The 15,288-nt window shown below is 37.0% G+C and overlaps 1 protein-coding gene across 4 annotated transcripts in view; it reads left to right on the forward strand.

The window, feature by feature from the left end:
- The window catches only part of Naa25 (N-alpha-acetyltransferase 25, NatB auxiliary subunit), a 75,896-nt gene that overhangs the window by 34,460 nt on the left and 26,148 nt on the right, over positions 1 to 15,288 (forward strand). For all 4 annotated transcript variants that reach the window (XM_013360461.4, XM_021729327.3, XM_013360462.4 and 1 more), the window contains 5 exons: positions 2,500 to 2,707; positions 3,510 to 3,599; positions 9,004 to 9,184; positions 10,181 to 10,280; positions 14,793 to 14,944. In XM_013360461.4, the coding sequence (XP_013215915.1) occupies positions 2,500 to 2,707; positions 3,510 to 3,599; positions 9,004 to 9,184; positions 10,181 to 10,280; positions 14,793 to 14,944 (731 nt within the window). The remainder of the gene's footprint in view (positions 1 to 2,499; positions 2,708 to 3,509; positions 3,600 to 9,003; positions 9,185 to 10,180; positions 10,281 to 14,792; positions 14,945 to 15,288) is intronic.

The raw sequence follows: 15,288 nt of genomic DNA on the forward strand, positions 1-15,288 counted from the left end.
AATTACAACCAGTTTATAAAATGACTTGCAAGGGGGCTGGGGATATACCTCTAATGCACAAGGCCCTGGGTTCAGAAGACTTGCAAGAATGGTAGAGCTGGCAATAGGAACTATATAGCCATGCAATCAAACCAGTAATGCTAAGTGGGCACAGTGGCACTCAACCTGTAATCACAACAATCCAGAGGCTGAGGCAGGAGGATTCCAAGTTTGAGGCCAGCCTCAGCAACTTAGTGAGACCCTCTCAAAATAAAAAATAAAAAGGGCTGGGGATGTAGCTCAGTGATAGAGTGCTCCTGGGTTCAGTTCCCAGAAACCTCTCCCCTCTCCAATATAAGGCAGGAGTCAGGGTTAAATGGGACCTCTTGTTATGGACCATGCTAAGAGGAGATTTACCCTATTATGGTATAACCATACTGATTGGAGTTAATGGACCTAAAAAAAAAATTAACCCTAAGAGAAAGAAATTGTATAAGAAAGGAGGTAATCCTTCATATATCCCACAGGAAAATATCAATTAAAAATAAACAAATTTACTGACTGGGGTTGTGGCTCAGCGGTAGAGTACTTGCCTAGCATGGGCAGGACCCGGGTTCAATCCTCAGCACCACATAAAAAAAAAGGCATTGTGTTGGGTCCATCTATACCTAAAAAATATATTAAAGAAAATAAACAAATTTCTACATGTTTATAATTTAGATACGGAAGTAAGCAACAGAGTTAAGAGGATGAAAGGTGGGCTGGGGATGTGGCTCAAGCGGTAGCGCTCTCACCTGGCATGCGTGCAGCCCTGGTTCAATCCTCAGCACCACATACAAAGATGTTGTGTCTGCCGAAAACTAAAAATAAATATTAAAAAAAAAAAAAAGGATGAAAGGTGTGTGCCACCACCTCTGCCTCTTAGATATGCTTTCCCTGGCTTTTTTGCTACCATCTGTTAGGGGATTTATACTTCTGACTGAAGTATTCTGGGATTAGTTTAGTTTAGACGTAGGGGAGGGGATGAGGCTTTCATCATTGAATAAGCACATTTTCACATTATCCCCTATTTTTAGCTCTGCCAGTTCTGCCCAAGTCTACATAGTGTCTCTGGTTTAGCTTCTGTTCATCCTCAGGAAGTGGGTCTGTGAGCTTGGGGGGGGGGACCAAGTTCTTAGACCAATTCAGCACATTCTGTTTTTATCCCATGATAATACCTTAGTCTTCAGAGACACCTGGTACCCTTAATTCTTGAGTCTTGAAAGTTCTGTGGTTGAAAATTTCTTGAGTTTTCTGAGGTTCTGGAAATGGAATAAGTGTACTGCTTTTTGGTGTTCTTCCCTCTGCTGAGAATTTCACCCTGCTCGGCCCTATAAATCAATTATTGCTTACCGCCTGCTTTTTGTCTTTTGAAATCTTGTTTTAATTTACTGTCATCTCTTCACATTTTTTATGTTTTTAAAATTTTTTTTATTTGTTCTTTTTAGCTATACATGACAGAATATATTTTGACATATTATACATTCATGGAGTATAACTTTCCATTCTTGTGGTTGCCTGTGATGTAGTTACATTTTTTTAAAAAATCTTTGTGAGCTTAATCCTTTTTTATTCCTTATTGTCATCTTAGTAGGATTTTAAAAGTGAGTGACAATAAGCATGTTTTTAATAAAAATATAACTGGAACTGGTGTGTGATTTTTGTTTTTTTAATTCTTACCAAATTTAAAGAATTATAGTTTAAGGCAGGGTGCTATTGTTGGGAGAAATTGAGAGAATGCTACATGGGATTTGTTACTTCTAAACACTAAATGTTAATCTATAATTATCTAAAATTTAAAAACTTAAAAGAATAGTAACCATCCCTTCAGTGTACAACCTTTTCTTTCATAATTTATTTGTAGCCAGCTGACAAAGTGCACATGTGTAATACTAGCTACTTGGGAGATGGAGGAAGGATTGCCTGGGCAACTTTGCAAGACTTTGTCCCCAAACCAATCAAAGAAAAAAGGCTAGGTTGTAGCTTAATGATAGTGTGCTTATCTAGCATGTGCAAGCCCCTGGGTTTAATCCTCGTTAGCAAAAAAAAAAAGTAAATCAATATAATTGTGGATTTTAGTTTTTATTTTTATGTGGAGTTGAGGATCAAACCCAGCACCCTGGGCATGCCTTGCTTGAGCCACATCCCCAACCCCTAATTAAATCTTTTTAATGGTATGATATATCTTGTTAATTTCTATAGTTTATAAAACATTGTTATAATCTTTTTAATATTTACTGTTTGTGGTACATGGTATTGATAATATACTTTTGTCCATCAGTGAATGATTGTGTCAGTTCTATGATTATTGTGTCCTATCACAAATCTTTTTTTATTTTTTGGTAGATGGAAATATTATACTAAGGAATTTAAAGTTTTTTTATTGGTGCCTTTTTATAGACCACATCAATTTCTGTACTACAGCCTACTGAGGTTTAGTTGAGTTTTGAGACTTGTGTCCTCTTTTCCCCCACCTCACAGTTTATTAATCAGTTACTCGGAGTTGTTCCTTTGTCAACACCAACAGAGGATAAGCTGGCACTGCCTTCTGACATCCGAGCTTTGCAACAACATTTGTGTGTGGTGCAGCTGACGAGGTTACTTGGCTTGTACCACACCATGGATAAAAATCAGAAATTGAGTGTGGTCAGGGAATTGATGCTAAGATACCAACATGGACTGGAATTCGGTAAGCAACCTTTCAGAATGTGCAGTAGTCCCCTGATTTGCTAAGGCTTAGAAATCAGTTTTTAAAGCACCTGTTGTACCCTGTTTTAATTAGTTTTCTAAGGAGAATATTTTTTCAAGAAGAAAGACCAAGTGATAAGTGATGAAGACTTTCTTAAGCTTGGAGTTTTAAATAATTATAGGTGACTTACTGTTGTCCATATTCTCCTGATGAACTAACTCTCTTACGTTGGGACTTGTATGAATTGCATAGTTATGGTAATTGTCTGTTTTCTGCCTGTACGCCTTAATATTTTTAATACATATACTATGTCATTAAATCAAAGTTATATTATAAATTATAAGATACTTAAAGTAGGTGATTTTTCAGAGTGGCCTGGACTCTGCTAGATGTGTATGATATAAATTGACTAGGAGATATCATTATTTCTCTAACTATGTTAAAGATATTAGGCCAAGTAAGGAATATAATAGTAGTTTTTTTGTACACGGCCCTTGGTTTATGCTTTTCACCGAAAACCTCTTTCCCAATCTTTTTTGTGGGATCATAGATAGCTTCTCTATGCTGGAACCCTTCCTTCTGTCTCAACTGAGTGTGGTCTCACCTTCTTTTGATCCCTTTGTTTTATGACTTATATTTTTAATTAATTAATTAATTAAATTTTGGGGATACTTATCCTATTCTTATTTTCATTTCTTTTTTCTATTCTCTCCCTGTCACTTTTCTGCTACAAAAAACTCCTTTGGGGCAGAAATAGTTGAACAGATGTTTGAAAAGATGTGATTATTTTCTTTTCTTGTAGGGAAATCCTGTTTGAAAACAGAATTGCAGTTTTCAGACTATTACTGTCTCCTTGCTGTTCATGTGCTTATTGATATATGGAGAGAAACAGGTGAGTCATAGTGATTTCAGTTCAACTTTATGTTTAATTAATTAGAAGTACTGTATTCTTTCCTTAGTATAATTATATAATCCATGAATTTGATTTATGCTTTTAGGTCTTCCTTTCCCTTCTCCAGGATGCTTCTAGAAGAACTCAAGTTTCCAATTTATCCTATTCCCTGTAGTCAGGATAATCTTGAATAGTGAATATCTATCCATTCTGTTTTTAAATGTTTCTGGATAATGAATAATAACTGTAAAAAAATCTACTATAGGGCTGACATTGTAGCTCAGTGGAAGAGCACTTGCCTAGCATGTGTGACTGGATTCAATTCTCAGCACCACATACAATAAAGTTATATCAACAACTAAAAAATGTTTAAAAAATTACTAGAAAGCTATAATAGTTAAAATATAATGAAACTGATTTAAAAACAATTTTTATATACAGGAAAATGTTGTGGGCTTTTTTTGGTAAAGGCAACATTATAAATCACTGAGGGGGGTGGGACTGTGGCTCAGTGGTAGCGCACTTGCCTGACATTTGTGAGGCACTGGGTTTGATTCTCAGCACCACATATAAATAAATTAAAGGTCTATCAACAACTAAAAATAAAAATAAGTAAATATATATATATATAAGTCACTGAGGAAGAGAAGGATTATTTTGAAGATGGTATTAGGATTGCCTTTTCTTCAGGTCACACCCCCTGAAATTTACTCTTATTAGTCATTTTTTTTGGGGGGGGGGACATCTTTGGGTTTATATTGCATATTGTTAATGACACTAAAGTAAAGAAAATAGAAAGGGCTAGGGAAGACAGTGGTGAGCAAGATGCCCCAGCCCTCATGGATCATTCCACAGGTCATTCAATTTTGCTACCATCCCCATTTCTAAAATCTTTAGTGGCAACCTGAAATGGTGAGGGTAAAAGTCAGCCAAATTCTTAAGATACTCACAATCCTGAATCTATTTGTAAAAATCTTTTTGTTGTTGTTGTTTTAATTAAAGAGAGAGAGAATTTCAATATTTATTTTTCAGTTTTCGTCGGACACAACATCTTTCTTTGTATGTGGTGCTGAGGATCGAACCTGGGCCACACGCATGGCAGGCGAGCGGCTACCGCTTGAGCCACATCCCCAGCCCCTGTAAAAATCTTTTACTGCTATCCCTGAACATCATATTGAAGTAACTTCTTTGCCTCCTTCATCTAACTTATGCTCAAATGATGCTTCAAAAAGCCTGTCTTGATTTCTTTTAAATATATATTTTTTAGTTGTAGTTGAACACAATACCTCTATTTTATTTATTTATTTTTATTTGGTACTGAGGATTGAACCCAGGGCCGCGCATGCCCTATGCAAGCCCTCTACCGCAACCCAGCCCACCTGTCTTGATTTTTACATCTAATATCATTGCAGATTTTATGTCTCTTCTAATATTCTGTATGACATTATATGTACCTATATCATAATACTTGCTATACCCTGTTGTACCATGGATGAGGGGGGATTCCTTGTCATAAGAAGACCCATTCATCGTGAAATTGCTTGGGAATACAAAATTCATCTTGGTGTGGTTTGTTTTGTTTTGTTATTTGGTGCTGGGGATTGAACTCCAAAGTCACCTTAATATAAAAACCACTAATGAAGTGACATCTTAGTTATTTGGTTTCTATACAAATAACCTTCCCCACTTATCCCTTGCATCCATTGCTGCTCATAGTGACTATGGCTTTGTTAGTCACTTGTATTTTGAGCAAGGTATCTGGGCATATAATAATAATAGCAGCAGCAAACTTTTGTTGATAGATACTTGAAAGTACTTTCCATGAATCAAATTTATTTGTTTGGTTTTTTTTGTTGTTGTTGGTTTTTTTTTTTTTTTTAAAGTGGACACAATAGCTTTATTTTATTTTTATGTGGTGCTGAGAATCAAACCCAATGCCTCACGCATACTATTCGAGCATGATACCACTTGAGCTACACCCCCAGCCCCCATGAATCAAATTTAAATCTATAATAATATAGTTATTGTCACAATTTTGTAGACGAGGGAAATGTAGAAAGGAGAGAAAGAAGATAGTAAATTGATCAAATTTCTACAGTGCAGTGCTGGGCGTGGTGGTGCATGTCTAATTCCTGTGGCTCATGAGGCTGAGACAGGATGGTTGTGAGTTCAAAGCCAGCCTCAGCAAAAAGCAAGGCGCTAAGCAACACATTGAAACCCTGTCTCTAAATAAAAAATACGAAATAGGATTGGGGATGTGGCTTAGTGGTTGAGTGCCCCTGAGTTCCATCCCCAGTACCCACCCCGCAAAAAAATCCTGCAGTGCAAATACATTGTGAACTGTGTTAGTCAGCCTATTGTTGCTGTGATCATAATACCCAACAAGAGCAACTTAAGAGCCAGGTGTGGTGGTGCATGCCTCTAATCCCAGCAGCTTGGTAGGCTGATATGCAGAAGGATCGGGAGTTCAAAACTAGCCTCAGCATCTTAGCAAGGCTCTAAGCAACTTAGGAAGACCTTGTCTCAAAATAAAAAGTTATAGGGATGTGACTCAGTAGGTAAGCACCCCTGGGTTCAATCACTGGCACTCCCCACCGAAAAAGAAGAACAACTTTAGGAAAAGTTTATTTTGGCTCACAGTTCCAGAGGTTCAGTTCATGGTGGTCCAACTCCATTGTTTTGGGTCCAAGGGAGGCAAAACATCCTAAGGAAGGAAATTACTCTCATAGCATCTAGGAAGCATTGTGGGAGCGGCCACAGAGAACATGAATCCTTCCAGGGTATGCCTCCAGTGATGCACCTTCTCCAGCTATGCCCCATAATCAGGTTACAGCTATCACAAACCAATCACCTCACCTCTGAATATTCCTGCATTCACACAGGAGCTTATTAAAACCACAACAGAAACTGCAAAATGAAATTGCAGATCTTGTAAGGATGCAGAATTTTTTTAACTCAATGAGAGGGATATTGAAGTGCTCTAATCAGGCATAGTCATTATTATTCTTTTATTTACTTTTTTTTTTTTTTTTTTTTTTTGCAGCCTTGGGAATTGAACCCAGGGCCTTGTACATATCAGGCAAGCATGCTACCACTGAGCTATGCCCAAACCCCACAGATCTAGTAGAAATTAGAAGTTGTTGAATAATTAGTGAGGGTTTTGAAAGAGATTGATTTGAATGTGAAAGAATTAATAAGAATGCTTTATATTTTTGAAAAATATTTTTTTTCTTCAGCATAGTAGTTAAGGCAGGAGGATCAAAAGTTTGAGGCTAGCCTTGGATAAAAGTTATAGTTCAGAAGAAATACATTAAAATAAAAATGGTTGTCAAGATCCTTGTACTATCATGTGTAGCTAATAAAAAAATAGTTTGGGTAGATTATAGGTAGTTTTCATAGTGTGGGTTGGATTATCATTGATATTTTTCTAAAGGCTCAATATTTTATTTCTTTTGGGGAAACAAAAGCATATAGAATAATCTTAAAAATATTTTTTAATGCATGGAGGTTTTAGTTGTTTTTACCAAGTATAAAAGTAGCTTGAACTGGGTGCAGTGGCACACACTTGTAATCCCAGCTGCTCGGGAGGCTAAAGCAGGAGGATTGTGAGTCCAAAACCAGTCTCAGCAACTTAGTGAGGCACTAAGCAACTCAGTGATACCCTGTCTTTAAGTAAAATACAAATAGGCCTGGGGATGTGGCTCAGTGGTCGAGTGCCCCTGAGTTCAATATCTGATAATACCCTCCTCCCCCAAAAAAAGTAGCTTGTAAAATTTTGGAAAACAATTTAAAATTTCACTTCTCCAGAACCCAATATATATGAAATATATATTTTTATATATTTTCTTACTTTTTCTGTTCATATTTTGTAGGTTTGAGGTCACTGCTTCACAGTAACTTACATTTTTTTCTGTTCATATGTTTACTGAACATTATTGTACAAGCACATTATAATTAAAAACTTTGTGGCACATGGTTCTATGATGTTTCCATGTGTGGATGTTATTGTAATAATGAATATTTTTGCATACAGTTTTGTCTGTGTTTCTTAGTACCTTCTTTAAATAGATTCTAAAGACAAATTACTTATTTTTGTTTTATTGCCCACTTTGGCAAATTAAATTTTTTTAATTTGTTCTAATTAGTTATACATGACAATAGAATGCATTTTGAAACATCATACATTGATGGAGTATAACTTGTCATTCTTCTGGTTGTAAATGATGAAGAGTTACAGCGCTCTGTAATCACATGCACATAGGGTAATAATATCCGATTCATTCTACTGTCATTTCTACCCCATACCCATTCCCGTTCCCTTCACTCCCCTCTGTCTAATCCAAAGTACCTTTGTTCCCCTCCCCCCCATTGTGAATTAGATTCTGAATATCAGAAAAAACATTTGGCCTTTTGTTCTTTGGGATTGGCTTATTTTGTTTAGCATGATATTCTCCAGTTCGTCCATATACCGGCAAATGCCATAATTTTATTCTTTAAGGCTGACTAATATACCGTTGTGTATATATACCACAGTTTCTTTATCCATTCACATTACTTAATCTAAGACTATAGATACTTTTGAAATTTGGTAGGCTAAAAAAATGTCATTTTAGTTTGATTTCCCCCATGGTATTGGGTATTGAACCTGTTGGTGCTCTATCATCGAGCTACATTTCCAGGCCCCCCCCACCTTAAAATATTTTTAGTAGTATATGGATACAGTACCTTTTAATTTTATTTGTTCATTTTTTTATGTGGTGCCGAGGCTTGAACCCAGTGCCTCACACTTGATAGGCAAATGCTCTACAACTAAGCCACAACCCCAACCTCTCAACCCTTTTTATTTCTATATTAAGACATGTTCTTGGCAAGTTGCTAAAGCTGGCCTTAAATTTAAAATCTTCCTGGCTCAGCCTCCCAAGTAATTGGGATTGCAGGCATGTGCCAATATACCCAGCTGATTATTAATGAGAAGTTTTTTCAAGCTTGATACAGGACAACCTTTTAAGAGAGTTACATATGAGTAAAATTGTGTCTGTGAAGAATCTCTCTCTGGATTCTTGTAGAGCAAATCCTGCAATCGGAAGGCAGGTGGACTCCTGTTCTTCAAAGTCCATCTCTTCCCAGAATCTGAAATTCTGTGTGATTCCATAACTTCCATCCACAAGATCTGGCCACTTAAACTCTGTACCATTTTTTCAGAGAGAGTGTTTAAGAACTGGCATAACTATTGAGGGACAATTTAGGGAATTCCCTATTTTGCTTATAAGTGTGTATGTAAAATTTATTCTCTGCCTTCACTTATAGAATAATTAGAGGAGGTGACGATGTCAGTAGGTTTGTTTCTTTTTAAGAAGTCTTATTACTGTCAAGATCAGTGGACAATGCTCTTTTTTTATTTTAGGTGATGAGACTGCTGTGTGGCAGGCCCTGACTTTGCTGGAAGAAGGGTTAACCCATAGCCCTTCCAATGCTCAATTCAAATTGCTGCTTGTTCGAATCTACTGTATGCTGGGTGCATTTGAACCGGTGGTGGATCTTTACTCCAGTCTCGATGCAAAGCATATCCAGCACGACACCATTGGGTTGGTAGTATATACTCTGAATAATGAGTAGCCAGCTATAATAGGGTGAGGCATGGGACTCTCATTTCTAGTCTTTTGTAGTACATTCATTTGTGATGTTAAGTAAACATCTATTATGACCCATTGCAAACATAATGAGTTTATATATGGCTTAGTAATTTTTAAAATTGGCAGTTTCGAAATGTCAAGAAGAAAGTTTTCCCCAGAGATGGCAACCAGCTATGTACTTTTCCTTTAAAAAAAAAAAATTAGTTTATTTCTTAAATTTGTATTTACTGTTCTTTCTCTTTTTTGGGGGGTGGGGGTGAGATACTGGGGATTGAACTCAAGGGCAATCAACCACTGAGCCACATCCCTGGTCCTATTTTGTATTTTATTTAGAGATAAGGTCTCAGTGAGTTGCTTAAGGCCTAGCTAAGTTGCTGAGGCTGGCTTTGAACTCACGATCGATCCTCTTGTCTCAGCCTCCCTCACCCGGCTATCTTTTTATTTTCTTGATTTCGTAGTTCTAGGGATTGAGCCTGGAACTTCAAACATACTAAGCACATGTTTTACCACTGAGCCATACTTCCATCCGACCAGCTGTATATTTTGAACCTTTATTCTTAGCACACATTGTTTTGAAGTCTTTTCTTCATGTGTACTTTATTTGTTGATCTGAGACATCCTTTTGAATTTGTGTTTTGGCTATTCTTGTGATTACTTAAGGGCATTTTTTAATCTCCTCTGGTGCTGTTTTAGGAAGACTGCATTATGTGTATTATTACACCTTTTATGTTTCATTGCCAGAGTCTAAAGAAAGCATGACGTAGAACTTTTATCCTCCTAAAAAACTGAATGAACTTTATTCTTTATTGATTAGGCTATTTTAAGTGGCAGGATTTTTAATTTTTCCTTATGCTTAACTATTTCTTTGGCATAGTAATTTGAGATATAGCATCTGATACTAGAGGTGGGTAAGTATAACGTGTATTTTTTTCTTTTCTTCCAACCTAGTTATCTTTTGACTCGATACGCCGAATCTCTAGGTCAGTATGCTGCTGCATCCCAATCCTGTAATTTCGCACTCAGGTTTTTCCACTCCAACCAGAAAGATGTAAGTGAAAAGCTTTTTCTTTTTTTCTTTATGGTCTTGATTACAGACTGTACACGATTGAGTCACAAGTGCCCATGTTAAGGAGCACCATGCTCTACTGGCAAATGCTCCTATATTGTAGCTTACTGTTCAAGGCTCTTAGCTTGAGGTAGAGCTGTTTATGTTTATTGGAATGTGGGTGTGTTTAATAGGATCCTAGGAAAGTTGGCATTTAACACTGGGTTTTAATAGACTAAGAAGTGTTATACCTCTTAGAACTGTCTTTGGATATCTAAGAACTTTCCAAGGAAGTAAGAAATAGCCCATAAGAATTTATAGCCTGCAGTGCCATGTAAGAGTCTATGATGGGGTTAGGGATATAGCTCAGTTGGTAGAATACTTGCTTTGCATGCACAAGGCCCTGGGTTCAATCCTTAGCACCACAAAAAAACAAAACAAAACAAAAAAATAACCAACACTCTGCCACCTTTCTTTCTTTCTTTCTTTAATATTTATTTTTAGGTGTTGATAAACCTTTATTTTATTCATTTATATGTGGTGCTGAGAAACAAACCCAGTGCCCCACACATGCTAGGCAAGTGCTGTACCACTGAGCCACAACCCTAGCTCTGCCACCTTTATTTCTGAATAAATAAATAAATTTTATTTTTACTTATTGACCAGTTGAAGAACATTTCAAGAAACTTAGGTCAATTGTATGTGTTTTTTCAGTAGCCATAAATGTGCCATAACTAAAGGATGGGATTTGCACCATATTTTTCACTGCAAACGGATTGGGGCTCCACTTGTTGAAGCAGAATTTTATGTGGAAAAACCATATGGTCACTACTCAGTTGATCAATCTTGCAAAACTACCTAAGAGAAATATGGAAAGAGAAAGTTGTTCTTAGAGTGGTCACTACTTACTTGGTTCTTACATGATTTGCAGACGCATTGCCTGGAACCTAGCTGGGCAGATAACTGCCCACAGCTTTATTGTCAATGGTCTATCAGCAACTAAGGAACCTGACAAGGAAATTATAACCTGGGGTTTTTCTTGGCAAACACTCTTAAGGATTTAAAACAAACAAATCTGTTTGGTAAATGTTAATGTATTTTCCATATAATTCTTCAAGGATATATTAAATAGGAAGCAGGACAGAACCGTGTCTGAACAATTGGAATATAGGTTTGTTGTTCTTAGTGTCTGATAATATGTTCTGACAAGGTTATGGCATGGCCTAGAGGGCTGTAATAGCAAAGGACAGTTCTGAGAATGTGGATGGAGGGTTCTCTGCTTAGCTGTTGAACTGTACACCATATTAATTGGCTTTTTTAGCCTGTCTTCTCTGTCCTGTGATTGACATTGCTATTCAGACCTTATTTTGTGACATAGCTTCTGATCAGGAAGAGAGGGAAATGGCTTTCAGCAACTGAACACATTACTTAGAGTGTGCTGGCCAGGCTTAGAGGTTGAAAGAGCATCTCTAGGGCCCTAGGCTTTTAAATCATTAAGTGTGAGTTTTCACTGTGTATTCACATATATCTGCTTGCTCTTCTCTGTTTTTAAGGGATTTCATTAACTCAAAATCAACTGAAATTATTTCCTCAAATTGATCATTATTGTAGTTGTAATTTATTTACCAGGAGAAGGATAAAGACACCTGATTTACTAAAGCATCCTTTCCAAAATTTTGTTTCTTAACCAGCTTTAAGATAGTGGGAAGAAATAAAGGAATCCTTAAAGCCCAATATCTGTTTTTTCTGTTGTTTTAACCAACTATGCATTCTTGAAGAATCATTACTCATAAAGATTTAGACAATAAAGGCACACTATTTTATACTGATAGAAATTAGGCTTTAGTTTTTTCTAACCATTGTGTTTGAAGAATTGCTTCTGGGGAAAAAAAAAAAACCCAAAATAAAAATGTACAGTATTGTAATAAAGGGAAATAATGTTCCCAGGAACAGTTTAAGGGGTGTCTTCTCAGTGTTTTTAGTGTCTTTTTTGATGCTTGAACTCTTTTTGATGGTTGTGTGTAGGAGTGACTAATTGATCTGGGATTGGGACTTTGTCAGTTTGTAATGGAGCTAATGTATCATATTCAAGTAGCAATCTTAATGGATCCTGGAGAAAAAAGGGAAGCTCAGTACATAAGAAAAATGTGCCTTATCTTGATGCCCCATCACCAAACAAGAGAACAGTAGCGTGGAAGGTTTCCTAAAAGAATCTAAGGCTGCCTGTGATTGTAGTGTCACACTGCGTGCGTTAAATCTTCTCATTGAATTAGAAATGTTTCACTTCAGAGCCAAAGATCCATGCTCAACAGCTTTTATTCTTGATAGTTTTGGGGATTCCCAAATGCCTTTTTTGGGGGGTGACTTATGTTTTACTTCCCAACTGCTTCTTAGAAAGAACACTTATTCCTTGAATGGGAAATCCCGGGTTCTCAGGAAGGTTTTGTGCTGTGGGACTGAAAGTTGAATTTGGAAGGTCTGCACAAGGATTTTCTTTTTAGATATGTCGTTGGCTACTGTCATCTTACTTTGGAATAGATTCTTTTTACAATATGAAAATCAGTGCTAGATTTTCCTATCTCCTAACATTCTTTAAATGTTTGTACTACTTTAAAAATCTTACTTTAAAATGTCTATCTTACGTAATGATGATTGTAAGTTTCAGGTCTAATGTCCTAATTTGCTAGTTTTTACAGTGACCAGGGTTCATTTCAGGCATCCGTATGGGATCTAAATATACCCATTTGCACAGAAGCTAGTAGAAATAGGTACAGATGACATATACTATTCAAAAGTCTTGAAGTGCCTGTGGCCTCCAGGTTTCCCTGTTGTCTCTCAGAGGTTATTGGTTGTGCCCTGGCCCAGATCTAGCCTTGCACTGGTGCTTCAATGTTTAAGAAGGACTGTAACTGTGTCCACCTTCTTGGTTTCTTGAAGACTATTTCTTTCTCACTGCTTTTTTCAAAGTTTTTTTCTTAAAGTGCTATTCCATGGACTACTCAGTAAGTTCTCTTCCTTAATTATAGCATATTTTAGAACTGGAATTTATAAAGTTGTTTGGAATTACCAAAGTCATATATCTATCCTGATAACTTACTAAATTATGTTTCCATTTTTTTTTAAGCTGTAAGTTCTTATCGCAAGGGCTGATAGTAAACCTTGATGTGTTTTCTCAGCCAAAGTGCCATAGGATAGACATATGTGATTAGGGTCCTGGCCTCTTCTTGATGGGGCATATCACTGTCCTTAATCAGGCTAGAAGGTACACTCTAGCTTTTTTGGATAGTCCTTCTTTAAACCTGCAGGATCACAAGTAATCTTTTTAATTTTCTTGTGTCCGTCCGTCTTTAATTTCTCCAGATACTGCAGGCAAACAGCTCGCCGAGGTGTCCCATGGGGGTTTAAAAGCCGCATCGAATGCAGTTGAATTAGCGCCCGTGGCGCAATCCCGCGGCCTGAAATGAACCCTGCGAGGCTGTGTATCAGAGGGTATGTTGTTGACTATTGGCCTATTTTCCTACTGGGCAAATTTCTCAGTCATAATAGAGATGGGGGCAGAGCTGACTAACTGAGACTGTGTAAAAAGACTGACTTTTCTAGGAAGAATCTTTATTTGGTCACACATCAGCTTTGAGCTTGATGCTTTCCTTGACCCTAAGGTTTGATCTTCTGTTCTTCATTCCTGTTGGCATAGGCCTACACTTCTGAAATGTTCTTGCCTGAGATTTTCTTCTATTATGCCAGGATTTCCGTTTAGAATTCTTTATCTTGCCTCTGTTTTGTAAACATTTCATCTATATGTATGCTTTAATCTACAGTTAAAACACGTACTAAATGTTTCCTTCACTTGTCTATGGAAGTTTTTAGAAGAGGTCTTAGGTAGTTCAGATGGACAAACTTGTTCTTGAAGTTGTTCTGTCCTCAGAATTGATTATAACATTAACTTTTATGAGTCTTTGGTGTCTTTTTTCTATTCTGGTGTAATACATATATGTCCTATGTGTGTGGTACATTGTATAGAAAGAAACAAAACCAAGGAGTAACCTTTTTGTAAAAGAGTGACTTTTATTTTGGGTACGTGGAGGTGGTTCCATTATTCTGGCATCTTCGGAACCTTTATATAAAACAGCTGGTCTTGGAAGCAGAAAAACATGGAGTAATATCCCTTCCAGAATGGCACTAAGCAAATTTTTGATTGATGTGGCCTCACAAAACCTCCATTCCTATTGCATTGAGAGATATGGCTGACAAGAGAAGGTCTGTGGGATGGTAGTGGCAGTTGGGTGTTGTGAATAGTAATATGTTAATAAAGAACACATTTGACTCTGGTACAGAAAGGAAGAAAAATAATATTATAAAGAACTGATATTCTGTACTTGATAATAGAAACTTTTAAAGATTGCATTCAAAGCTTTTCTTAATTTTAGCTTGAATATTTTGTTTTGGCTGGCACGGTTTGCTTACAGTGTCTGTCCTGTGAAATATTTATACCAAGATGATGTCTTTCCTTCCCAGACCTCAGAATATATTATTCAAGCTTACAAATATGGTGCATTTGAGAAGATCCCAGAGTTTATCGCTTTTAGGAACAGGCTGAATAATTCTCTTCATTTTGCACAAGTCCGTACTGAACGGATGCTGTTGGACCTTCTACTTGAAGCAAATATGTAAGTATTACACAAAAGGGGGGGGGGAGGACTCAAATGAAGGGATTAAATCAGATTCTAAAAGCCATTAATGCACTCATGGTGTGTCATTACCAGGCTTAGGATAAGGAAAAAACAGGGAGAATGAAAGAAAAGGGGTGGGAACAGAGAAAACAGAACTTTGGCCTGACATAAAGAATGGTAGAGCCGCAGTGGCACACAACTGTAACCCAGAAGCTTGGGAGGATGAGGTAGAAGGATCGTGAGTTCAAAGCCAGCCTCAGCAACTTAGCAAGGCCCTGTCTCTAAATAAAATACAAAATAGGACTGAGGATGTGGCATAGTGGTTGAGTGCACCTGAGTTC

Source organism: Ictidomys tridecemlineatus, chromosome 2 (assembly GCF_052094955.1).
Source record: "Ictidomys tridecemlineatus isolate mIctTri1 chromosome 2, mIctTri1.hap1, whole genome shotgun sequence".
Lineage (NCBI taxonomy): Eukaryota > Metazoa > Chordata > Mammalia > Rodentia > Sciuridae > Ictidomys > Ictidomys tridecemlineatus.